The sequence below is a fragment of the Triturus cristatus genome, chromosome 1_2 (genome assembly GCF_964204655.1).
Source record: "Triturus cristatus chromosome 1_2, aTriCri1.1, whole genome shotgun sequence".
In the NCBI taxonomy this organism is placed as follows: domain Eukaryota; kingdom Metazoa; phylum Chordata; class Amphibia; order Caudata; family Salamandridae; genus Triturus; species Triturus cristatus.
In genome coordinates, this window is record NC_140580.1 from 441,099,669 (window position 1) to 441,126,861 (window position 27,193).

Below are 27,193 nucleotides of genomic sequence, written 5' to 3' on the forward strand. Positions count from 1 at the left end.
GCTAGGGCCTTGGGATGGCCCATACATAAGAGAAGCATCCTCCATGGGGGGACAAGGTGCAGCTATGGCAGCCGAGGTAGTGGAGGCATGTAAGGCACCGGATAAAATCCTCCTTAGAGTCAGTACAATAGATATTGAGCCCATAGGACAACTTCCTAGGGAAGGGTTTGAGTTTGCAACCTGGAATGTGAATGGACTGACGAATAAGGCTGAGAATATTAACTGGGTCAAAACTATATCCAGCTATGACATTATATGCTTACAGGAAACTTGGTGCATAAACCCTGCACACATAGATGGTTATTTCTCCTATTTTCTACCAGCCATCGGGTCACAAGCAGGCCGGGCAAAAGGGGGTCTACAGTCACTTATTTCTAATAAAATTCCTGTTAGGGTTAAAAAAAGCGATATCAGTGGGACCCTACGCACAGATCCTATGGCTAAGTAAAAAGGGAGGGAAAGATCTGATTTTAGTACATTTTAATAATAATATTTTTGATTTGACATCTACTAACGTGGTAACAGCCCTTGACCGGGCCCTTGAAATATTTTTAGCTTCAATTAGCACTGATTATTTTTTCTTGTAGGCAGGGGATTGTAATATACAGGCCAAATAACCAGGCATGCAACCTCGCCTATGCTGATGGGGAGGGAAACGATCATTTTCGCCACAATGAGTATAGAGAAACTTTAAACTACATAACTTTAAAATATGATCTCCACCTACTCAGGGGGGATGCGGACAAAATGGGGATTTATTTCCAACTTTTACAGGGAGAAATATGTTTTCTGCTATTGATCATATACTAGTGTCTACCCCGAATACATCTAGGTGTAGCAATCTTATCGTCGTCCCCGCCATACTTAGTGATCATAACTTACTCACTTTATCCTTTTTCTTTTGGGGCACAAGGAGAGAAGTATACGATTTAGCTAACCATATTAATCCTTACAGGACAAATGGTATTAGAATAAAGTGGACAGGTGTCGATCCATGCATGATATTGCAGCAAATAATAACGTATAACCAGTGAGAAATAGCTTACTGTTGTCAGGATGAGATTTCACTAAATACAGTAACTACAAACTTTAACTGTATTACTATGTATATTAAATCACTTTTAACTAGGCAGATCGGTACGCGAGCCAATAATAAAAAGGGATGATTTGATGACACTTCCACCAAAGCATTACAGGTGCTAAAGTACGCACTGTCCAAAACACCACAAAATATACTGGCTACTAAATCCCTACGACAAGAGTATAAACTAGCCTTAGCTATCTTGAAAAAGAAATTACAGGAAGAAGCTTGGGAAAATGTGATTATCTCTTCAAAAACTAGGAGAAACAAACTTTTCTGGGACACAGTAAATGCTCCATTCTTAAAGAATGATGATAGCCCAGACTTTTGCTCCTTCATTTCGGCTGATAAATGGGTGACACATTTCACTGGGACCTTCAGTAATAACAGGGAGACGTTGGGGGGTCCTGATTAGGAGTTGTATGAAGGGAGTCCCTACGCCCTGGACATTACTTGTGAAGAAGTTCTCCAGGCCATATAGGAGAGTGCTTAGGGACGGGCACCAGGCCTGCTGGTTTCCCAGTTGATGTTTTTAAATCTGAACCTAAATTATGGGGATCTATTTTAACTAGAGTGTTCAACTCAGCTGTAACTGACACAACACCACAGACATGGAGCGAATCAATTATCGTACCGATATATAAGAAAGGGGACAAAACTGATCCTAAAAATTATCGCCCCATCTCCCTCTTAGATACCGCCTTAAAAGTTATGAGTAGGGTTTTATTAAAGAGGCTGGAGGAATGGGCTCTATCTTAACCCCTGTACAGTACGGGTTTAGAAAACGCCTGGGGACAATTGAACAATGCATTAATTTGGAGCTACTCCTCGGCAAGTATACCAAGGCAAAGACGGGTACCATATATCTATGCTTTGCCGATTTGACTAGTGCATTTGACTTAGTTGACCATAATTTACTCTGGCAAACCCTGACCTCCATGGGAGCACCTAGGGCGATTGTTGGCTTCCTATCCCGCCTATATGAGAACCTAACTAGTCAAGTTCGCTTTGGTCCCCAGGGTGAATGCTCATCTAAATTTAAAGTAGGGCGGGGTATACGACAAGGATGCGTGTTAGCACCAATCTTATTTTCTCTTTTCATTAACAAGGTCGATAACCATATGCAACAAATACAGGCTGATGCTCCGAGAGTGGCTGGTCGTCCGATACCCGTATTGTTATATGTGGACGACGCAGTACTATTGGCATGGGCCCCTTAGGCATCCAAAGATTGATGGATGTTTTTTCAGATTTTATGAAACAAAGGAGAATGGTAATTAATAAATCGAAAACATTCACCATGGTTTGCGGAACCAAACAGAAATCTTGTAAAACTGTTTTTATTGACAGCACCTCAATACGCACAGTGAACTCCTTTTGCTACCTTGGTATCTTATTTTCAGGAAATGGCACTTGGACCCAACATATCGTAAATACGAGAGCCAAAATTAGTAGGGCCAATCAAGGGATTTTTAAATTTGCCAGTAAATTAGGAAATCGACCAATCAAAGGGATGGTAACTATTTATAAAGCCAAAGGAGTAAGCACCACCCTCTATGGGGCAGGCCTTTGGGGTTACACCAATAGTATGGCCCTGAAAATAGAAGAAAATTGCTTTTTAAAACTCCTGCTGTTTTTACCACCTTCAGTATCAAACACCATCAAACATCATGAGGTGGGGCTATAATTTTTAGTGGATACCCTGATGGTAGGGCCATTGTTATTATGGGCATCAATCTGGAGAGGGGAAGAGACGGCTTTTACTAGGTCAATTATTTTAGACTGTTTAAATTTGGATGATGTTTTAAAAAGTCTGTGGTTATCTTACATTAATGCCACATTGGGAAACTTGTTTAATACATCTGTATGGTCGGGGGGCGTGGCTTGCGCGCCGCTGTGGAATGGCGGATCGCGCTTGAGCTCCGTACAGAGCGAGGGCCGACGGAGGTATTGCTGCCGCTGCGGACTGCCCCGTTCAGCGCAGATGATGATATCCTGTCTATGAGGCTGCCGTGTGTGCTACGAGGGAGTTTTCCGGTGGTGGGAAGCGGCCAGGGACCATATTTCGGCATTTCAAGGTGGCGCTCAATGTTTTCACGAGCGGCCGCCATTTTGTTTCTTCACTGAGGGAGTTTTACTCTCTCCTCTACACGACGACGCTACTGGGAATATCCTGTCAGGAATGGAGTCATACAAGAACTGGTGACGTTTTTCACTTTTTCTGTGCTTATTTTGATTTTTTCCTTCCGCCTATTGCAGTGCTGCCCATTGTGAGAACTTTTTGAGGTTTCTGCTAATATATCTCTCTTCAGGAGCACTGCCACTTCCTTATTTGAGGCTTCTTTGCTCTATGCTTGCTCTTGGTTGTTTTCGAGGTCGGTGTGCGTCTACTTGTTCCTGCAGCACATGATATTTTTTGTGAGGTGTTTTTTTTTTCCTGACCTTGTTCGCCTGCCATAATCATTGTCCTGCTCTTTTTGCTGAAAGTGCGTTATCCCTTTCTGCTCGTTTTCCTATCGCACATTAAGGGTTTTACATCCCCTGGCATTTCCTGCCCTTACTCTATCTGGAGGGGTGTATTTTGCTCCTGTTGAGGTGGTGTGCCCTATGGCTGCGAATATGGGCTCATCACCGAATGCTAAAGACGTAAAGGACTCTAAAGCATCCCTTAAGAGGTCCAAACAGTTATCCCCTACACCTGAGTCTGCTCCAAAGGACACTAATTCCACTCTTGAGTCCATTCTGACGCGCCTTAATGAGGTCTATGAAATTGCGCAGTCTACTAAGACTAACACAGATTTACTGCAGGTGGAGGTGTTAGCCATCAGGAGTGATTTCAAGGCCCTTTCCCTTCGTGTTTCAGGTACAGAAACACGGATTAGTGGCGCAGAGGATACCATGCAAAAGCATTCTAGATCCCTCACTCAGATGGAGCGTTCCATGGCAGCATTGAGGAAAGACCTCACTGAACAAGAGGATCGTAACCGCAGGTCTAATCTGCGTATTTTTGGTCTTCCGGAGGATGTTGAGAAAGATGCATCTTCCATGATTGAGTTCCTTTATCAATGGATTCCTTCTACACTACAAATTTCTTTCCAAAGAGATTTTGAACTGGAACGTGCACACCGTGTTCCCACCTTTCGCCCCAAGTCTGCTACGCAACCAAGAGCGGTAATTTTTAAGCCACTGCGTCATCAGCATACAGAGCAAATTTTAGCTCACATGCGGAAGGTTAGAGCTGTTTCTTGGAATGGCCATCGTATTTCAATTTCTCAAGACTTTGCCAGAGACACGGTGATAAGGAGGAAGGGCTTTCTTAATCTCCGGAAGCGTTTATCTGAGATGAATATCCCCTTCTCCTTTGCTGGCCCTTCAAAATTCCGCATTACTTTCAAAGGTCGTGTTAGAATCTTTGATGAACCTGCTGATTTGGCCTCGTTTTTGGACAATCAGATGGAGTTACAGATGGAACTTCAAACGGAGGCCTCACATGTTCCTGGTTCTTCTGGCACCTGATGCGGTTATACTTACTGCAATGTGTTTTCTTCTTTGTCAGATCTATTAAGTCTAGTTGCTTTTAGATCTGCGCGGTGGTCTTTGTGTCCATTGGTCTTGGTGTGTCTTTGTCGTCTTTTGGTGCTCCCTTATTATCGTTATGGTGTAGTGGTCTTTATTGTTGTTAGCTTTATTGTATAAACCTTCCAATTTTTTGTGGTAGCATCTCTTGATGATTTGACTTCACTCCTGTTCGCGTGTCGTCCTTTTACTCCTTGCCCTCCCAGTTTGTCTCTCGACGTATTAGGTCCTGGTCCGTCTCTTATCCCGTTGTATAACTTCTTTATTTTCGCCGAATTTTGTTGTGAAACTTGTTTTTTTTTATCTCTTTGTGGTAGGTCTTTCTGCCTCATGGTTGTCTTTTGTTGTCTCGTATTTATGGAGTATGCCATTGTTTTTTCCTTTTTTTTTATCAACGTGTTGATGTATGGATTGTTTACATGTTTGAATCATAGGTGTTTATTAGATGCTTATTTATGGCTATAATTAGAGTCAATATGTTTCGTCTATATAGTTACTAGTTATATCTATTTTCCTGCTATATCACTGAGTGGTTTGTTTATTTAGTATTATTAATTATCTTTTTCGAATAGGTAAGATTTCTATAGATGCTTTGCAATTGATAGTCTTATGCCTCTTTACCTACATGTTCACTTACTTAGGTATGCTTACCTCTTTTTGCCAATTGTGTGTATCTGGTTTTATCTATTCATGGTCAGTTATCTATAAGCTTATCTATAGTTTTTACATTTTTATATATAGTATTAGTTCTCTTATCTATCTGCCATAGGGCTTCATTGATTGTTATATTGAGAGGTTATTACATGCCGTTTTTTATTATGTTTCACTTATTTTCCCATAATGTATCATATAGTATGCTTTAGAATGTATTTTTTCTTTTCTCTTCATTCTGTTCCTTTTTCTCTTCATGATGTCTGCTTTGGTTTCGCTCTACCTAATGGTAATGTTAACTTTTAGCTCACTTTCCACCAGCTCTTATTGCTTGCATTTGTTTTTTTCTCTCTTTCCTGCCCTTCCCGTTTTCTATGATCCATTTTAGCTGGTACCTATTTATCAACTTGGTTAAACGTGTTGCCTTTATAGTCTTTCATTTCGCTCTGTTTCCAAAATACTATAATTAATTCCAGTTCATATCTTTTAGATAGTTCTTCTTTTAAATACGTATAATCAGCTATGTACTGTTTTGGGGTTATTTATGCTGATGTTTTTTTATTCCTCTTGTTGGTCCCTTGCTCTTTTTCCCATGTTCCCCCTTGTATGAATTTGGTCTTTTTCAGACCTGCCTTATGGGCCCTTCTCTCTCTCTTTCTGTGTATTTTCTTGCTTTCTTTTTCCTCTTCTTTCCTCTTTTCTCTTCGGATTTCCTTTTTGGTTTCACCTTGTTTCGTGTTGGTTTCTAATGTCTGCTGGTTGGTTTTCCTGGATGTTGTAGTTCATTTGTCATATATGAAATGTCTTTTTTTCCTGATAATGGTTCTATGTCTGGATTGAAAATACTTTCCCTTAATGTTAAAGGGTTAAATCACCCAGTTAAAAGGTCAAAGATTTTGGACTACTGTAAATCTCTTTCTTCGGATCTCGTCCTTTTTCAGGAAACAAAGATCTCTGCCAAGGAGGCGTTGTTTCTGAAGAAAGAATGGGTCTTTGATGTTGCTTGTTCAGATGCTTGTGGTAAAAGAAATGGGGTAATTACCTTAGTTTCTAAACATTCTGGGTTGTCTATCGTTTCCTCTGAACAGGATAGAGAGGGTCGGTGGTTGCTGTCTAAGATGTCCAATGGTAATGCTGATCTCTTTGTCATAAATATTTATGGCCCCAACAAGGATGACCCGTCCTTTTGGAAAGCGATCACCAAAAAGCTAAATGACACACCTCATTCTGGTAATCTTATTGTAGGTGGAGACTTTAATTTGCCAATGGATCCCATCTTAGATAGGAATTCTGCCTTTAATTTTCGTCCCCCTAAAGCACATAAACAAATGATTAATATGTGCTCTCTTACCCATCTTCAGGATGTCTGGCGTCTTCATAATCCCACTGGTAGTGACTTCTCCTTTTTTTCTTCCCCTCATTCGTCCTTTTCACGCATTGATTATCTTCTGGTTCACTCCTCTCTGGTTCAATCTTCTTCTTCTCCGCTTATTCACCCTATTTTAATTTCTGACCATGCCGCAGTGACTTTTACACTTATGTCCTTTGCCCCTAGGGCACGATCTCGTTCGTGGAGACTAAACACAGAAATTTTACATGATGATTCCCTGGTGCGAGAGTTTTCCAATGATATTGAGACGTTTTTTATTGAGAATGTTGGGTCAGTCAGTTCCCCTGTTGTTCTCTGGGACTCTTTTAAATGTACTTTCCGTGGTCAGGTCATTAAATGTATGTCAAGGAGAAACGCAGCCATTAAAAAGGAACTCACGGACTTAGCAGATGAGATTAAACGTCAGGAATCCCTTTTTCGACATTCTAAGGATAAGTCCTGCCTCCAATCTATTAAGAATTTAAAATATACGTACAATACTATAGTCACTAAGAGAGCTCATATTGGCCTTCAGGCTCAGAAATCTAAGAAATTGCTGTTAAAAAATCGTGCGGGCAAGATTCTTGCAGCCACTTTAAAGTTTCAGTAATCGTCTTGTAATTCTTCCCAAATTTCTTCTATTACTGACCGGCTTGGCATGAAAAAATTTCAAACTGAAGAAATTCTTGAGGTCTTCCGCTATTTTTATAATAATTTATATACCCCGTCTGCTCAAGCTTCTTTTGAACAATGTCAGGAGTTCTTGAAGTCGGTTCCTTTGAAAGTTGTTTCGGAGGAAGATAATAACTCATTGAATTGTCCGATTACTTCTGACGAAATCATTTCTGCGATTAAAGCTACTCGTTCTGGTAAAGCTCCTGGTCCAGATGGATATCCTATTTTGTTTTACAAAACCTTTATTTCCGTGCTTGTCCCGAAACTTCAATCCGTTTTTGATGCTTTTATTAAAGATGGCTCTGTGTCTGGTTCCGCGGCTGATGCTACTATTGTAGTTATCCCCAAAGAAGGGAAAGATCATGCAGATCCCAAGAATTTTCGTCCTATTTCCCTTCTTAACATGGAAGCTAAGATCTTTGCTAAAATCTTAGCTAAACGCTTAGAGTCCTTTATTCCTCAATTGGTTCATCCCTCCCAAACAGGTTTCGTAAAGGGGCGTCTTGCACGTGATAATATTCGTACTTTTTGTCAATATTCTTGGTTCCGCCAAGCGATCTAATCTTCCGGCAGCGGCCTTGGCCCTTGATGCTGAAAAGGCCTTTGATAAGGTCTCTTGGCCTTTTTTAAGAGCTGTTTTAGGTGCACATAACCTTGGTGATTCCTTTATTCGTATGGTTATGTCTCTTTACTCCCGACCTAGGGCTAACATACGGGTGAATGGTGCTACGTCTTCCTTTTTTAACCTTTGTCAGGGCACTAGACAAGGGTGTCCTTTGTCCCCTCTCTTATTTTTGTTGTCCATTGATCCTCTTCTCAGAATGATTGACTCACATCCAGATATTAAGGGGTTCTCTTTTGGGTCTCATCAGATAAAAACAGCTGCGTATGCAGATGATGTTCTCATTTTTTCTGATGATATTGCACTGGCCATCCCTGCTATTTCGGATACGATTTCTCTTTTTTCAAAAGTTTCAGGATACACTCTGAACAAAGATAAGACAGAGATGTTTCCCTTAAATGCTTATTGCTTTTCTTCTCATATGGGTTCGGCGGGATTTAAATGGCAATCTAAACAGCTAAAATATCTGGGTATCTATTTTTGTTCCACCCTATATGCTACGGCTACTTATAATGAATCCCAAACTATTCTTAAGGGGAGACGTCTTTTAGAAACTTGGTCTCCGAAGCATATTTCTTGGTGGGGCCGACTGCAGACTCTTAAAATGATGATCACTCCTATTATTAATTTTGTTTCCTCTATGCTTCCAGTAAGGCTTTCTGATTCCTTCTTTCATGAACTTGACTTACTTACTTCCAAATTTCTATGGAATGACAGAAGGGCTAGGATTGCTTATAAATTTTTACGGAAATCTTATGATATGGGAGGCTGTAATTTTCCTGATTGGGGGAAGTATCAAACGGCTTTTCTGGCGTCCCAGGGTGCCCTTTGGTTTTCTTCTCCATCTCTTCATGTTCCAGCATGGTTGACAATAGAACGGGTACTGGCCTCCCCACTGCCGACTGCCTCTTTTTTAACCACGAATACCCTCTCTATTCCATTCTCTCGTTCTATTATTTTAGACACTATTGCTGCAGTTCGCAAGGTTGATAAGAGAGTAGCAATTCCACTGCATAAAACTAGATGGTCGTCTATTTGGCTCAATTCTAAAATCAAAATTAATATTGACCCAGAGTTGATGTCTTACTGGGCTGGGAAAGGTGTCTCACTTGTTAAACATCTCTATGTTTCCAATAATGACCCTTCCCCTTTCTCATCCCTAGCTCAACAATTTTCTTTATCTAATTTAGACTTTTATACTTTTCTTAAGATAAAGGTAGCACTTGCTAAAATGCACCTTCATCCTTCTTCCCCTATGATTACGCTTTTTCAGTTATGGATCAGGACTGGTCATGTTGCGTCTCGGATTTACAAATTCTTATCGTCCTCTACACTCCCTTCCCAAACTGTCGCACAGCAAAAATGGCTACATCACTTTGATCATAGTGTTACCGATCATATCTCTTCTGATACCTGGCAAGATATTGGTAAATTTTCTCTTTGTAACAAAATCGCCCCCTCTTTAATGCAGTCTAAGTTTTTCTCTATTAATCTTCTTCACTGGACTCCCACTCGTTTGTACTCGCTAAATCTCAAAGAAGACAATCTGTACTGGAGTTGTGGGCTTTTACCAGGCGATTTTCAACATATGTTCCTTGATTGCTCCCTTCACCAATCCTTTTGGGATTTAATTCACAAACACCTCATGCTCATCTTTAACATTAAATTCCAACTTTCTTTTCCATTAATCCTTTTAGGTCCGTTGGCGGCCCCAGTCCCTCTGCCTTTAGATCCCATGGAGTTACAGTTGCTGGATCTCTTATTGACTATTGCAGTCAAAGTAATTCTCATGGAGTGGAAATCCTTTTCATCCGTCTCTTACCATACTTGGTGGGCTTGGGTTTCCTTTCTACGAAGTGCTCATACGTCAGTTGACCATGCTCATCTATCTCCTTCTATATCTACTGGTGTTTGGAAAGCCTTAGATTCGTACATGAAGTTGGCCTCCGAGGGGTTGGTGGAGCAATATCCCTTTGATTTGTCTGGTTAGTTTTGTCTTGTGTGTCGGGTGAATCCTTTGGAAATCCTCTCCTCTTCCTTTTCTCCTCTCTGTCTCTCTTTTTCTTTCCTTATCTCTTTCCTACTCTTTCCGTTTTTTCTTTCTTCCTCTCTTTTCTTTCCTCTTATCCCTATTTTGCCATCTGAGGGTGATACTTTTGATAAGTATCTCTGCCGGATATCAATTTGGTTCGTCCCTCCTTAATTAATTTATTTATCTGATATCTGCGGTTTAATAAATGACAATGATTTGATTTCTTATTATTTAATTTTATTTTAATGTATCTATTGCCTTTGTCTGATATCAATTGTATCACTTTTGCTTGCATCTCATGTTTCGTATTTGCTTCTTTAAAATAATAAAATTCTTTTGAAATGAAAAAAATACATCTGTATGGTCGGATCCTGCACAAATACTGTCCTTCACTAAGAAAGAGATTAAAGACTCCTTCCTGTTACAAAGGCAGAATCTCAGAGCAAAATTGGAGTCAAATAAACCGATCGTGGCCTTATAAATCCTTTATGCTAGAGGAGGGAGCCAACAGTTATTTGTCACACTAGACCAACGTACAGCATCGTTTTGTGTTACTGAGATTGAGATGTGGCATTGAACATTATTTTGTTGCTTGCCCCAAAATGAAATCACGCCCTTCAGATCTAGTACCATGTCATCGTGACAACAAGAGCAAACAAAGCACATTGCACTTTCTATTATTTTGTAATTTGTATCGTAATTTTAGCTGTTTCTATCTTAAGGCTCTGTCTGTTGCCAACAATATTAGGTCCCCTAAAACAGCAATAACATTTTTGGTTACATTAGCGGATCCGCTAACATGCTATAATGTCGCTTTGTTCATCCTGAAATCAATTAATGCAAGGAAAAGTATTCTGTTATAATTTAGAAATGAACTGCCCTAATTAACTGATATTTTAAATGATGTGCTAATTTTCCTAAATGTATTTTATTGGATGTACTTTTATGGCTGTTTTATTTTTTAAATAGCTGAATAAAGATTTGAATTTAATTGAATGGACATTTTGTTCCGCTTTTCATAATATTCACCACTTGTAAATTATATTGTTTCTTTATTAGACAATGGCATGAGAACTTAAAGGAATTTTTGTACATTTCAAATGAACATTAACATTCGATCTAGGCTTAGTAACTTTGTAATTGTTGGGCCTATTTGTTGAAAAATATGTCCGTTATTAAATGTTTGCATTATTAACAACGTAACTTTTTTAAAAGTTGGGACTGCTTGTGAAACGAGTTTAGAAGTTATAATCAACATTTTCACAAACAAACCATAATTTTCCGAAAGTTATTTTGGGGTGTGAAGAGGCTTTATGTTCAAAAAAGTAACTTACCCAAATCATTTTAACATTTGAAAAAGTTATGAACCTATTTAACATTTCTAAAAAAAATAAAAGGGTTGCCTGGAAAGTGTTGAACTTGTTTAAAATGGGTTCAATCACTACCCTATTTTTTTAAGAGTAATGCAAATTATTTTAAACTGCTGAATAGATAATCACATCATGAAATAACATTTACATCGTGACTTCAGAGAGAGAATATTTGTTGCGAGACGAGACTTTATAAAGTATTGGGTGGACCTATAAATCTTCATTGCCTACTATGTACCCTGATGATAAGAGCGTTGAATACTTTACCATTTCAGAGAAAGCCCGTTCACCTTGTTGTTGATCAGCTCAACAGACACAAACCTGCTGAGAGATTCCACCACAAAGTTCAAAACAACACCTACCTGCAGAATTACCAGCACTAGAGGATGCATTCCTTTATATTCACCTGAGGGTCAGAGATTAGACAGCTTGAAATATTGCATGCTACAGATATCTCTGAGTGACCAGTTCAGATGCAAACCCTGTCCCTTGTCCCCTGCCCAGTCCTGGAAGAATGATGAAGAAATGTTATAGCACCTTTGACTCCAAATAGATACTAGGAACTGCTCCAAAGGGGAACACGTTGTGAGAAATTGGGTGTTTAGTTGAAAGGGGTGTGAACCCTTCTCAAGCAACAGCCACAATCCCTGTCAGGGTGAACCACAAAAGTCACTTAATTAACACGTGTTTAACCCTGTGGTAGCTTAGCACAAAAGCAGTCAGGCTTAACTTTGAGGCAATGTGTAAAGTGTTTATGCAGCACTTTAACAGTAATAAAGTGAAAACACAACACAATACAAATCCCACATCGTTTTAGAAAAATAGAGTAAAATTTAATTCAGCAAAATGACAAAAACACAATTAGTAGAACTGGAGTTATGAATTATTATTATTTTTAGGAAAAACTAGTACACAACAGATCAAAGCGCAAACTGTAGCCCTCTAGTCATGTGTGTTTGGAGAGGACCTACCTCGGCTGTTTCAAAGGGGCAGGGTAGGATACGTGTGGGTTCTCATCCTTGACGAAAGTGTGACTACAGGAGAGACCCACCCGGAACAGACCATGCAGCTAATAGCTAAAAAAAACTACTTTATTCCTAAAATGATAAAACTATATGCGAGAGGTAGGTTCTCTCCAAACACACATCTTTTTCTATGGGTTCTCTGAACTGACGTCTTACAGTATAGGGAATCACAGAGACAGACCTGACGAATGCCTTAGGCGAATAGGCCAATCTAGGCAGAAACATGTTGGCATAAATATTCACTCATATGCAGAGGCATGAAAATGTACTCATATACAGAGACGCATATTGGTCATTACACCCATATATGCCTCCTGTAGTTACTCTTTTAGCGACTTTTTAGTATACCAATAATTCAACCTGAATAAAAGGACTCTTTTGTGGTCTATCCTAAGGTGTTTTCAACCAGCCAGCTGGAACATAATATTATCCAGACAAAATACGTAATATTGAAGAACTCCCTTGGGTCAGCTCCAGCCTGAGATCGAGTCCCCCCTGATAGTACCACCTTACCGGGGTGGGACGAGGTGGCAAATGATGAAGCATGTCATTACATGAGTGAGCCATCCTCGTTCAATTTGTGGAATTGCCAAAAACTGGGAGTAAAGTAGATAGCGATAGCTGGGAGATCAATACATTTCTTTGTCATGTTCGCTAAATAGCATATTGAGTTAAATACTGGTGTGTCACACCAATTTTGTGATTTGATCACTTACTAAGGGCTGGCGTTAACCCACTAATGTCCTGTATCTCTCCCCTTGTATGATAAAATGATTCTTCAGCCCACCATAATGAATTTATTGTAATTTACTCTGTTGCTGGGATTGCTGTGACTGTGATAACTGGGTTTGGGATTTTCCACTAGCCGCAGGTTCCAAAACTCGAGCTCAGCCTCAAAGGATTATTTTAAATTGAAAGGATGGAAAGGTTGTAAGACTTTCTTCTACTCTGCAGTTTTTTTCATTAACTCACCCAGCTGAGATGGATAACGTCTGTACCCTGAGAAAGGCAGACAAAGAATCAGCACCTTTTGGAGTTTCTCCAACTTCCATAGTTTGAGCCACAAGTGCTGACACCCTGAAACCGATTCCCCTGCAGAACTGGCAGAAGACCACAAGAAATCAAAGGAGGCATCTGTCAAAAACTGCGCAAAAATTTCCATATGCTCCAATACCTATGTTGGGTCCTTCTGTTCATGTCAGTCATATAATAGCTGGAAGTTGTTGAGCATCATCTGTGATGAATATGCTGCATATTTGGCGGTCTGTAGGGCAAACTGGATGACGCGTATGCCGTTTTGAGCACAGCCACTACTTTCACATTTACTGTGTCAGACAATGATGCTTCTTCAGATGCCAAGGAAGAAGTGAGTGTGATACTTGCCCAAATCGAATTGATTTTAGGATATTGAGAACACTTCTCCTCGAAATAATGTAATGGATATCTTTTTGCTAGGACACACAGAAAGTTACTTTATCTAGGTCTTTCAAATATAGCATTCAGTCACCACGTGCACTGGCAGATCATCCACTTCTGAGGCTTTATTGTGCAGGGAACTCATCGCTCTGTACCTCTTTATGCTCAAACCCCAACACAGTCCTGCCATGTTTTAGCGTATTCTGAAAATGCATGCCCTGAACATATCCCACTCTGAGCGGCGTCAGGGTCACCTTCGTTGTCTTGCACACATTTTGTTCACTTAGCAGCAGGTTGTGATAAAGCTGAGGCAACAGCCTCATCAGTTATGGCTTGAAGATCAGTTCCAGAGACTGAAATAATCTCCTCTTAAACTGCTACATCAGATGTTGATTGCCTGGTTGCTCCTCCATGTTTGTAGCATAGCCATGCTCAGCAGAAACTTTGGCTTATATGAGGGAACCTAGCTACTCATTCTTACCTTGTGAGATCAAAATGACTGGAGTCAACCAAATCTTCTCTGCAGCACAGCTGTACATACTTGAAAGTACCCGCCACAGCTGATGCACCCGAACGGGAGAGAATGTATATCCAGAGCTGTCTCCTAAGGGCCGCTTGTGCAATAAACAAGAAAAGAAGTGACCAAGAAGGATTGCTGCCCTGATCCTACTGGATCTGTCGTCAGCTTTTGATTCTGTCAATCATGACAGATTACTATCATGCCTGACCACTATCGGCGTCACTTGTATAGCACGGAACCTACTTAGCTCCTTTCTTCATGCATGCAAAAAATCAGTCTGTCTAGACAATTTTGTCTCTCAACCTTTTTCCCTTCCTTGCGGGGTCCTTCAGGGGTCTTCAATATATATGTATCCCCTCTAGCCGAACTCATTAAATCTTTTGGTTTTTCTCTTACGTCTTATGCTGACGATTCTCAAATCGTCATCTCTCTAGCTAAAGGATTATCTGACACATAAACCAAGTTTTGTAACTGTATGAGGGTGGTCAGCAAACAGATGACTGAAAACTGCCTACAGTTAAATTCAAACAAGACGGAGGTGCTGCTATTCGGAGCTCGGTATTCCTATTGGAGGCCTACTTGGGAGCCCCAAGAGTTGGGCCTTCTTCCCACGCCAGTCAATAAAACTCAAAACCTTTGAAGACCTGGTTATTTAACTCTGTTTAATCTGTTCTTTGTTCTCAACAGCACTTAGTAGCTAGCGCTAAGACGCCTTTGGGTATTTGTGCGCTCAACAAATTCCACTATCATAACAATTAACATAACATAACTTACTTAATAACATTCCGTCTGGACTTTGTAGCATATTCACGCTCAGTATTCTATTCGAGGACCGTAGGCTCCGATTATACTTCTCTTTCTTTTAATGCAAAGTACAGCAGCCAATAAAAAACATTTTAGTATCAACATAAACTACATATTCCATGATACCCTGCTCACAACCACCAATCATGGTCAAGCAGTTCATATAAGAGTCAATACCACCATCTTGAGAGCCTCTTTCTTTGCTGCTTGCACCCGAGATAAGTGACTCTATCGTTATCTTATTGGCATTTTGTATGCCTATCATAATTGTTTTCTCTAACATTGTGACTCTTCACAGCTCCTTTCCCATGTCGTCCCTGTTGCAGAAGAGTGAGCTGCTGTGCTTTTTTCCTATAATCGGGTCCGAGCTACCACGTTACCATTTCCCTGGTTTTTTGATCAACTGAGCGTGCCGCGAGCACGGTGTAGCAACCTTGATGAGTATGTCTTTATGCCCTCCTTAATCAGGTCTGAGTTTCTCCCTGGTTGAGCCTTGGGATGCGCATAGCCCAATTGGGCTGGTATTTAGGTTTGTCTTGGGCTATGCATATCCCAATTTCTATGTCCATGCCTCCTCACCGTAGCGTTCCTTTAACACTTAGCTTCCCGCTGTCTTCTTAATTACATCTTGCTGCGCAGAAGAGACGCCGACTCCGGCTGCAAGAATCGAGTGCCAAAGTGAGCGGTGTGCATGCTCTTATAATAATGAAGGCTCTGGGTGCCCTTTGATCTGCGAGGGCTGCAATAAATTAATTACAGCACCTGCTGAGGAGCCTGTGACTCTCTGTTATTGGTGCACTTGCGGTTTTGACTCCCCCTTGACTTAATTTCTCGGGATAGACTTGGTATATATTTGCAGCGGAGGAGTACGAATCCTACTATGAGGAACAATCACAGGGGCGCTAGAGGACAGTTTGGTTGATGCTCTGGATGCCTCTTTGCAGCAGTCTGTAAACATGGCAATTGAGACTGCTGTTCCTATCACAGTCAATCAGGCTCTGGCGGCTGCACTCAAGCCCATTACAGCTAAACTTGAAAGCTTTTCCAAACAACATGGTTACCACCATCCAGCGATACCGGATCCTAAGGGCAGTACCTCAGAAGTGCACTGCAAAGCCAAAGCAAGTCGTCTGAGTGGCCTCATACTGATGCCTTTTCCACCCTCCCCCAAGATCCACTTGGAGATCATGGATATTTGCCCTCTTTACATCCAAAGGGTTGCAGGCGAAGCGAAAAGATGATAAGGGCACTGACACTGACTTTATATATACAGATTCCTCCCATTCAGACCATGATAACACTCCTAAAAGAAAGGAGGCTAAAAAGTTCACCTCAGCCAAGCCTCTGGCACTTTCTAGGTCTCCCTCCAATACCTTTACCTTTAATCCCCAAGACATTGCTCACTCAAGATCATCTTATTGGGCCCCGATCCAGTGGTGTGCGAATATCTACATGAGAATCTATGGAAAGGGTTTGACAAAGAAGTTTGCAACTGTCTTAGGGCAGAATTTCCCAGACCAGATATCCCGACATGGTTGCTGAGACTCCTCAGATCGACCCTAGCATGTTGACTCTTCTGAAGAAATTTGCCAATGACCGTAAGATGGGCATTGACTGCGCATGGCGCAGATGTCAAGAAAAGATGCTGGACCTTGTAGGTCCCCTATCGAAGATTCTAGAAATGGCCTTTGTGGCCAAGGAAACTCGCTCTTTTGATGACCCCGATATACTGACAGGCTGGGCCCAACAAGCTATTTGCTTATTGAGAAACACAAATTGCACTATGTCATCCCTAGAGACGTAAGTCCCTTCTTATGCACATGGATTCAACCTTAACTGAGCTCGCTTCAGCTGAAGCTGGGCGCTAAGTCGAAGGCCACCTCTAGGGAGACAAATTTGTGAAGGACTTTTCCAAGTACATGAGTACCTTTACATCTCTCAATAAAGCAAAGTCAAATATCAAGAGTATGTTCCAAGCTGGCCTTTTTAATTGGGCTTTGCGAGGCAGGGGCTGCTCACCAGGCCCTTACTTTTACCATGGCCCTCTCAGAGGTGCATACAGTCGAGGTAGAGTTGACTGGCATGACTCAAAGGTTCTCCCGAAGCCGCTTTTACCTGGTCAGCATGCTGACTTCTTCTATCCAAGGCAGTTTACTGGGACCACTTCACAACAGGGCTCACCGCAGATTGAATATTCAACACCTATGGAAGGGCTTGTCATACGCAGACCAAGTTCCCCTGAAAGAGGATGTGAGGGAAGAACTCTGCTGGTGGTTGGGACACGTGAACACCTGGAATGGCAGGGTCATGTTTGGGTCCCAGCTGGAGATAGTAATAGAGTCAGACACCAGCCATAGGGGCTGGGGAGCAGGTTTTGGAGACATCTCCACTGGCGGCAGGTGGTCTCTCCGAGAATTAAACCTCCATATCAACCGCCTGGAGTTTGCATGTAGGATTCTTTACGATCAGGACCCTCTCTGCGAAGAAAGTATCTTGTTGCATCGTTCTCAGGATGGACAATGTATCGGCAGTGAGGTACATCAATAAGTTGGGAGGTACGAGGTGGTCCCTTTTAATGGAGATAGCCAAGGGCTTTTGGCAATATTGCCCAAAATATCTGTGATAGCAGAATACATTCTGAGACAATCCAACGCAGTGGTGGTTTGGAACTCCAGGTATCTTGCAGACTTCATTGATTGGCAGCTCCAGCCGCATCTATTTCAGTAGATTCAGTCGATTTGGAGCCTGTACACAATAAACCTTTTCGCCTCCAGATTGAACTGACAGATAGAGACTTCAGCTGGAGACCAGATCTGTTCGCGAAAGCGATGGATGCCTTTTCTCAGGATTGGTCGACGACAATGAATTATGCTTTTATCCCATTCACACTAATAACCAGGGTGGCGAATAAGATCAAATGACAGGTAGTGGATGTGGTGCTAGTAACCCCTCTTTGCAAAGCATAGTCTTGGTTTTCGATTCTTTTGGAGATGACGTGTGATTGCCCTCTCCTTCTTTCAGATGTTGCTCCTGGGCCCTTCTGGAGAACTGCACCCAATGATAATGTCGGGGCAGTTATCCCAGATGGCCTGGAGGCTTTCAGATAACAGTGGAACTTGCCAGGCCTTTGGGAGGTCGCTTCAGAGTTCATCAAGTGAGCCGTGGCCCCCTCCACTATGAAGAGGTATTCATCAGCATGGCAATGTTGGATGGGTTGGTGCCTGGAAAGGTACGTGGATACTGTGGTGGCAGATTTACCCCACACTGTGAATTTTCTGTCTCAGAAAGCTTCAGACGGTTTATCCTACAGATCAGTGAATAATTTTCGTTCTGCTATTTCAGCAGGGCATACGCAAGTTGATGGTAAGCCGGTTGGAATGCACCCAGTCTTTTGTAAACTTCTTCAAGACATTAGGTAGACTAATCCTCCCAAAGCTAAGTATTCTTTCCTATGGGATGTGCCTATGAGCTTGGCTCTTTTTGATAAATGGCTGATAATACTCATCTTTCCAGCAAGCATTTGCCGGCTAAATTAGATATGCTGTTATGCCTATCTGCTTGTAGAAAAACTTCGGATGTGTAAGTTCTGGATTTAGCTGGTAGAGTATTTACTCCGAAGCAAATTTCCTTTACCATTACTGGCAGAAAAAAATGTTTCTCACAATGTATTGAGTATAATGCTTTTCGTAATAATAGCAAGTTGTGTGTAGTTAAATGTTTGAAAGCTTATGAGGAATGTACTTGTGAATTGAGAACTGATGATTCTACGAAAGTATTGATTGATTTGCAGAAGCCGTTTAAACCAGTGTCCTGTGCCACAAATGCAAGATGGTTGAAATTAATAATGACAGAAGCAGATATAGATACTAGAGTGTTCGGGCTCACTTTGTTCGAAGGGCTATGGCCTCCAAATCATTTATGTTGGGTTCCACCATTGAGGGCATTATGAGATCAGCTGACTGGTAATCAGAGTCTTCTTTTAAACAGTTTTACTATAAACCTGTGGATGACATTACTCCTGTGGTTTTCAATAAGTGTTAAACTAGCATAATTGGAGCCTCCAGTCCTGAAATAGGATTACAAAATTGCTAGCATTCATGCCAAGAATTCTCAATTCTTTTAAGGACATGGAGGCGAGGATTACCCCACCCACTATTGTCAGTCATTGATTGATTGTCGTGATTTGATTTTTTTCTTCCAATGCTTCCTACCCGTATTTAGTCTGTGTTATATGGATACTACGGGTCTTATTTACTTTCTCGGTTTGGATAAGAAATCAGAGTGATCCTGTACCAGTTTTCATTGCTGTGCTGGTGCTTTGCGCTCCTGTTACTGGATGAGCTGTTAGTCGTATGTTGAAGATGGTCTCTAGAGCTGGCCCTGCAACCGCCATTGGTTATTAGTGCAGTTTGAGTTTATGGACTGTTTGTAGCAAAGAAAGATGGTTGTATTGACTCTTATATTGACTGCTTGACCATGTTTGGTGGTTGTGACCATGGTATCCTGGGATATGTCGTTTGGTTTTTTTCATTGACTGCTGGAATTTGCAATAAACAAAAGAGAAGCATAATTCTCACCTCCATGTCCTTAAAAGAATTCTTGGCACAAATGCTACCAATTTGTTTATCCATAATCATGCAGTTCGCTACATTCAATTGGAGATTGTAGCATCATCGTTGACAGAAAAAAGAACAGAAAGTGCGTAAGGATCAAGGGCCCTTTAGTACTATGTCACACTGTGGCGTAGACATAGAGGAAAGATTAGGTAGTGCCTTTCGGAGCTATAGAAAGCATCGTGAATTAGATACTAGAACAAAGATGACTATGTGGGGATAATGAGGGTTGTTTTAAGCATTTATATTCATGCATTCATATTTGTGGGAGGGATAAAAAGCAGAGGCAAGGCCAGGTAATATGGGTAGGGAGAGGGGTGCGACTCCTCAGGGCAAAAGATTAACATGGAACAGTTGATGAGGCACTGGTGGGGGGGAGACGGACACAGTGGCGGAAGTGTGGAAGAGATGCAGCTTTTGTGAATACGCAGAAACATGTAAATCCTGAGGGTCAAATGATTACACCAGTTGGATGGACTCCAACTCATAGTCTTCTGGGGTTAATTAATGGTCTTTAAGTTATCAATACTTGTTATTGCATTACTTATTTAGAAATATTATGGCAGTCAGTGCCCCAAAAAGCTCACACTCGCCTAATCAATTAACTGTAAATTTAGTTTACCTAACACATCCATTAAAGTGTAAATGTTCAACAGAGTAAACTTTTAACCATTAACTATGTCCCCTAGCTCTATATCTGATCTCACCTTGGAATGATGGGCTCATTACATAAAAGCATTCTGCATGTGACACGAAGGAAGAAGTAGTAGATGCTAGATGCATGTTTTTTGAAAGGCATAAATCTATGCACTGTATTTTTCATCTATGATTTGTATATATTGCAGACTTTTTCTAGATTCTCAAGCAACTCCTTGTGCATGCACAGCAATCTTTCCAAGTCATATAGTATTGCATATGCTTGTTCCTCTATTTGGGTCAGATTGGAGAACTCTTCGGTGTTACACAACCTAATAAAGCGACTCCGTTTCCAGTTTTGAGCTTCTACGTGGTCGTGGGAACTTGCAATACACCGATTACTTTTAGGTGGGAGTACTTTATCACATAGATAATGAGGATGAAGTTCTCTCACTCTCTCCATCTTCCTATCTCCTGCTCTCTCTATCTCTCTTTCTCCTAATATCTCCTGTATAGGTTTCATGTGCACAGCGCGTGCAACCGTTCTGCAAAATCTCTTGTAACAGAGAAAGGAAATCTTACATTGTGCTTAGAGCCCGCAAATTAATTACCTTTTCTTACAATTGTTTGGCTCCCACGTTCCTCTTGTTTCCTTTATTCCTGTTGATCAGAGCCTCCTCCTGCCTCCAGCTTCCTGCTCGGCTTCATGTCTTCATCCTTGCTGTGGAGCTTAGACCAAGTACTGCTTCCGGTGGCCAGTGTCCTTCCACTGGCTGCGCACTTGTAAAGGAACATTTTTTTCCACCATCCGCATTTTACTTTGTTGCGTGCCAGTCCCTCCCACCAGCTCACTACCATCGTTGCATGCCCCTTTCCCGTTCATTACTTGCTTGCCCCTCACACCTGTAGCTGCATGCCCCTTCCCTGCATGCTCGTCCCTCCCACTACTTCACTCCCGTTGCTGAATGCCACTTCCCTGCTTGCCTGTCCCTCACCCAAAAAACGATCTTTAACAATTATACGCTCACTAGGAGGCCTGGTCTGTCTTATAAATGGACCCAAATATCCCCACATAAATTAGCATGCATGCACACAAACACATACATGCATTTGCAACACATACATAAACACATACATGCATGCAAATATAAGCCAATGCTGGCAATAAGGGATCCGAGAACGCAGACCATGAAATACACTCAGTACGAGATAAATGCCGTCTTTGCAGAACAGTTCAGGCAAGTATACACTGAGTCCCAAGTTGAGACACCAGCCTCGACAATGGAGTTGTTCCTAGAGGGGATACTATTGCCTCGTATAGATCAGGAAGCCCAGGAAGCACTGGGTGTCCCATTAACCAAAATAGAGGTAATGTCGCTTATTCAACAAATGAAAACCGCAGGAGCGGCCGGCCTGGCGGCCAAATTTAACAAACCAATCCCAGATATATTGGCAGATAGGCTTCTTGAGACGATGACAGAGGCGGAGAAAAATAAAAAGTTACCAAACTCCATGCAGGAAGCGCTGATAGTCTTAATCCCAAAGGCTGGGAAGGATCCTGCATTACCTACCTCATACAGGCCTATATCCAAGTTAAACGTGGATTTTCAACTCATCAGCCATGTCCTGGCCGCAAGACTGCTCCTATTTCTGCCTTAGATTATCCATGAGGATCAATTGGGATTCATACCCCGCAGGAACACCCTACGTAATATCTGGCGCCTGGCGCATCTAATGCAGTCCCTGGAAGGGAGACCGGGAATGGTGCCCTGGCCTTCCTAGATACAGAACAGGTGTTCAACTCGGTCAGGTGGGAATACATCTGGCTGGTACTGGCAAAATTGGATGGAGGTCAACAATATATTGACTGGGTCCAACTGTTTTATACACAGCCAACGGCTAGGGTTCCTATAGGAGGTTATGTCTCTGATAGTATAGAGCTCCAGAGGGGGACTCGACAGGGGTGCCCGCTTTACCCGCTACTCTTCGCAATAGCAATGGAACCGCTAGCCTGCCACTTGAGAATGACTCTTAAGGGACATGGCATAACAATAGGACCAGCTGAGCATGTAATTTCCTTATATGCAGATGATGCTTTGGTATATTTAGTTTCCCCGACCCAGTCGGCTGCAATATTACTTGGTGTGCTAGAGAGATTTGCCCGAGCCGCTGGGCTAAGGATCAATAAATGTAAGTCACAATTATACTCAATAAGATGTCCGGAAGATGGTGATGCAACCCGATTTCCACAATTGGAACTCCCATGGGAATTGGAAACAGTGCTTTACCTTGGCATACATATCGCCAGGAACAGGAAGCAGTTTTACTATTCGAATATGGGCAGGATAATAAGGGGAGTTAACCGAAGTGTGAACTTCTGCAACTCCCTATAATTTTCCCCTATGGGCAAGGTGGCATTGATAAAAATGGTGGTGCTTCCCAGATACCTTTACGTCATGCAGGGGTCTTTTTACGAGATCCTACGCAAGGTCTTTAAAGACCTGGACCGACTGTTGATTTCCTTGTTATGGAATGGGAAGCGATGTAGGGTGAGTTTAGAGGTGATGAAACTGCAGTGGGACAGAGGGGTGCTGGAAATCCCTGCCCTGGAACGTCACTATTTGGCTTCACAGCTACTGCATGTGATACCTTGGCTGAATACAGAATCCTCCTGGGAAAGGACCAAAGGCTGGCAACCCTGCTCATGTAAGGAAGGGACACGCCAGACTCAACCCCTCCTCAGATACGGCTAATGGCCAACGTGGGGGAGAGAATAGTTAAGACGGTAATCAGGAGGAAGCCCTTCGCACCAGAGGCCTATGTCTGTGAGATCCAGCAGTTTGCCAAGATAGAGCAGTTAATGAGAAATGGAGAGAGGGAGGCTACCTAATGTTGGCAGACCTATGCCCGGAAGGCAGGTTTATAACATACCAGAATGCGGTAGAGGCATTCGACTTAGAAAATGGAAAATTTCTGCAATTGGCCAAAATAGCAGCCACAGCCGGGCAACTCTGGCCGACTTTTCCAGAGGCTTCCATGCATTCTCAAGCACTGGTTACCATGAACTCTATGGCAGGAGGGCGTAAATTGGTGACGCACCTCTACAGGGCGCTGACGGAATATAGACAATGCAAACCCCTAAAAATAGAGGAAAGGTGGCAGGAGATTATTGATCATCCTTTATCGCCGTAGGATTAGAAGAAAATCCATGAGGGAGTTCGTAAAGTGCCCGTAGGAGCTAGGTCTAAACTAATACAATACAATATAATACACATGACATATCTTTCACCCAGTCAGCTGCACTCAATGAATGCATCGAGACCCCCCCACTGCCCTACATGTGGGTTCGCGCAAGCCAACTTTGTACATATGGTCTGGCAGTGTCCCCATATACAAAACTATTGGGCAGAGGTTTTAGAGCAACTTAATAGGGTGACGGGATGGAAGGTAACACCAGAAATAACAATGTGCCTTCAGGGACTGACACCGAGCAACCCCAAGCGTAAAACAACCAGACGCTTTCTGGTACTGGGATTTGCAATAGCAAAAAGGTGAATCGCCATACATTGGCTATTCCCGCAGGGCCCGACTAATGAGAAATGGGAATTATATCTTAAAGAATGGGCGTCCGCAGAGGAGGAGCATATGAGGAAATCTCCCAGACGTATTATTGGCCTGGAGACCATGATACAGGAACTGATAGCCACACCCTAGTCATCTCAACTAGACCCAACAGGGGTTGAGCAGCGGAATTCAGGGGTCCCCACAGGACAGGAAGGACAAACTGAGGTCGCACAAGTCGACTCCTGAGAAACGAAGACTAACATGTAAACACACCTAACACTGGATTAAAGACGCTGGTTGGAGGGAAAGAGGGTGTGGGGGGTATTTGTTTAATTAAAATCTTAGCAGTTGGGACAATAAGAAAATTTGGAATTGTTAGTATAGTCGGTCAATGGTCATACTGTATATGTTGAAATGTGATACAGAATATCCGATTTATAACAAGAGACGATTGTCGCTCTGTGTGGTAAAACAATAAAGAAAAGAAAAAATGCATGCAAATCTAAATACACAAACAGCAAGCTAGCACAGGCACACCTACAATACACATGTGTAAACATACACACATGTCCGCGCACACATTAAACACACATGCACACAATATGCACAGACACACAATACAACACAAACACATTAAGACACATGTCCAAAATCTATAACAATAATTGCAAGTGAATAATAATTGTAATAATATGCAGAAACAGCCTGCATGATAGCTTTGTTTCTAACAATAATAATTATTTGCCTTTTATGTTGTGCTTCATACCACACTTCTGCCTTTTCTAACTGTTGTAAATAACTGGTGTTGATATCACCCAACTTAATGGTAGGGGAGAGGATGTGGTCTTACGGCTAGACTGCCGATTGTGGAGCTGGAAAACCAAGGTTCGAGCCTCGGGTCGACTTCACATCCTGTGATTCTGGGCAAATAACGTAATCTCCCCGTGCCTACCAAAAAAATTAATGTGTCCTTGTGTAACGTAAATGGTGATCATGTAAAGAGCTCCAATACCTTCAGGTCGAGTTCGCGCTATATAAATCTGCAAAAAACAAAATGGTAGCTAATTTGCCAAACTCAGAAGGATGGAAGGCTCAGTCACGGCCTGCAGATTAATGTAAATTTCATTCATTGAACCATCCTGCCTGCCTTCTTGTGAGAGCTGCTATTACTGGCATTGCCCGTCCATTAGGAATTGCAGAAGACTTTAAACACTAGGGGGCCGATTCACAGAACTAATCTGAGACAAAATCCTAAACTTACTACTTTTGGTATTCACAGAAGGCATTTAGTAGTAGTAAAGTTAGGATTTTGTCTTAAATTAGGATTTTGTCTTAAGTTAGGATTTTGTCTTAAATTGAACTTAAGTTAAACTTAAGTTTGTCTTAAGTTTTGGTCTTAAGACAAAATCCTAACTTAAGACAAAATCCTAACTTTACTGCTACTAAATGCCTTCTGTGAATACCAAAAGTAGTAAGTTTAGGATTTTGTCTCAGATTAGTTCTGCAAATCGGTCCCTAGAAGAACACATTCATTAATAAGTATTTGTTACTTATACACCTTCTGGCAGATGGAAAATTTGTTGATGATCTTGTCTGAAAATGTATAGTTTATTGTCTAAAAATGTAGGATTAGAAACTACGCGTGTCTGATGATGCATTGGGCGACTACTATTTAACCCCTTTGCCGCGGGGGGTAATTCCCCCACGGCGCGCGGGGGGGGGGGCGGCGGCGGCGGCGGCGCTGTGCTCGAGACGAGCCCAGCTCGTCATGAGGCACAGTGGAGCTGTGCTCATGACGAGCTGGGCTTGTCACGACTCCGCCCACTAATTGATTCTCCCGCACAGGCGGGGAATCAATTACGCGTGGGAGTGGCGCGACCGTTATGACGAGCACAGCTCGTCATGAGCACAGCTTCACTGTGCCTCATGACGAGCCCAGCTCGTCATGAGCATACAAGGGTTTAAGAACCTTGGGTAAAGTACATGCTGCAGCATCATCAGGGTGTGATACTGAAGTACTGAAACACTTATGTAAGAGGTACAATGCAATAATGCCAGTGACAACTCATCACAAAGAAAAATGAAGTGCAACCAGTGCATTTTTAAACTTCACACCATCTTATGGGCATTGGACTTTGTATGACTACTGACCTCATCTTGTAGTAGAGTTTTGCTGTACTCCAGATGGTGCCTTTCTAAAATAGAAGAGCCATGCAGCTTTGCCAGTGGAGCCGCTGACCTAAGGATAAACAATAAAATGATTATCACCCACTTTACTCATTATCCTTGTTTACATTTTTGAGAAACTGTGTTGCTTCTATGTAGAATATCATTACATATTTGTTCACACTGTTGTACTTGATTGAGACAAAGATGTAATGGCATGCCAATGATCACAGTAACCGTTTACCTGAATACATTAGTTGGATAATTCCACGTTATCCCTTAAACACAAGTGTGACGGGTGGACCCCCCCCCCACACAGTCCAACGCCTCACCCAGTACACATATCCCAGCACTCCTGCCCATGCACCCTTTTGAGCCATGCCTCTTTCAGATCATGCCCAGGTCTGGGTCTACTCCATTCTGAGACTATATTGTGCCCCATTGGCGATGACAGTTTGGGGTTCACATACCTCCTGATATCGTAGGCTGACTGAAAGCACTGTCATTTGTGTAGTTTTTTTTACTATGTTGTTTAGGGGAACAAACTCTGAATACAGGTAGTTTTGGTAGTTTAGATCAAATGAGTCAGCTTAAACAGGACTACCATGAGGCAAGGGCACTTGGTTATGGGCGGCTGAAGGGGTGCTCATCCTTTGCTGAAAATGTAATAATTTGCACCCATGTTTTATTGAGATTCTGCTCCACGGACGCTGCTCTGAGCCTCTCAGCACAGTGGAATGAGCAACCAAAGAGCATGTAAGTCCTTTTGAAGATCCAAACGTTCTAGGGCTTCCTTGGTGGAGGAGAGCTCACTTGCTGCTTCAAAGCACAAGAGCTGGATGAAATGTGAATGCATCCCTTTATGGTAATGATAACCCTACTGCAGTGACATGAGGCACTGAGGTCGAAATAAAAGCCTTATCCAAACTCAAACCACAGTAACTTATTACAGCCATGCACAATGTACGTTTATTTTGCCCCAGAAATTATCCAGCTATTCTTCAGCCTCGACCTGATGCCGCGGCCAAATTTCCGATACCTTAGTAGTCTTAGTTTTGGCTAAAGCTGACTTT

At 42.0% G+C, this 27,193-nt stretch overlaps 1 protein-coding gene across 2 annotated transcripts in view; it reads right to left on the minus strand.

Moving 5' to 3' along the window:
* Nucleotides 1-27,193, minus strand: part of PDE6C (phosphodiesterase 6C) — a 294,405-nt gene that overhangs the window by 82,678 nt on the left and 184,534 nt on the right. For both annotated transcript variants that reach the window (XM_085614976.1, XM_085614975.1), the window contains exon 15: nucleotides 26,106-26,193. In XM_085614976.1, coding sequence (XP_085471102.1) covers nucleotides 26,106-26,193 — 88 coding nt within the window. The remainder of the gene's footprint in view (nucleotides 1-26,105; nucleotides 26,194-27,193) is intronic.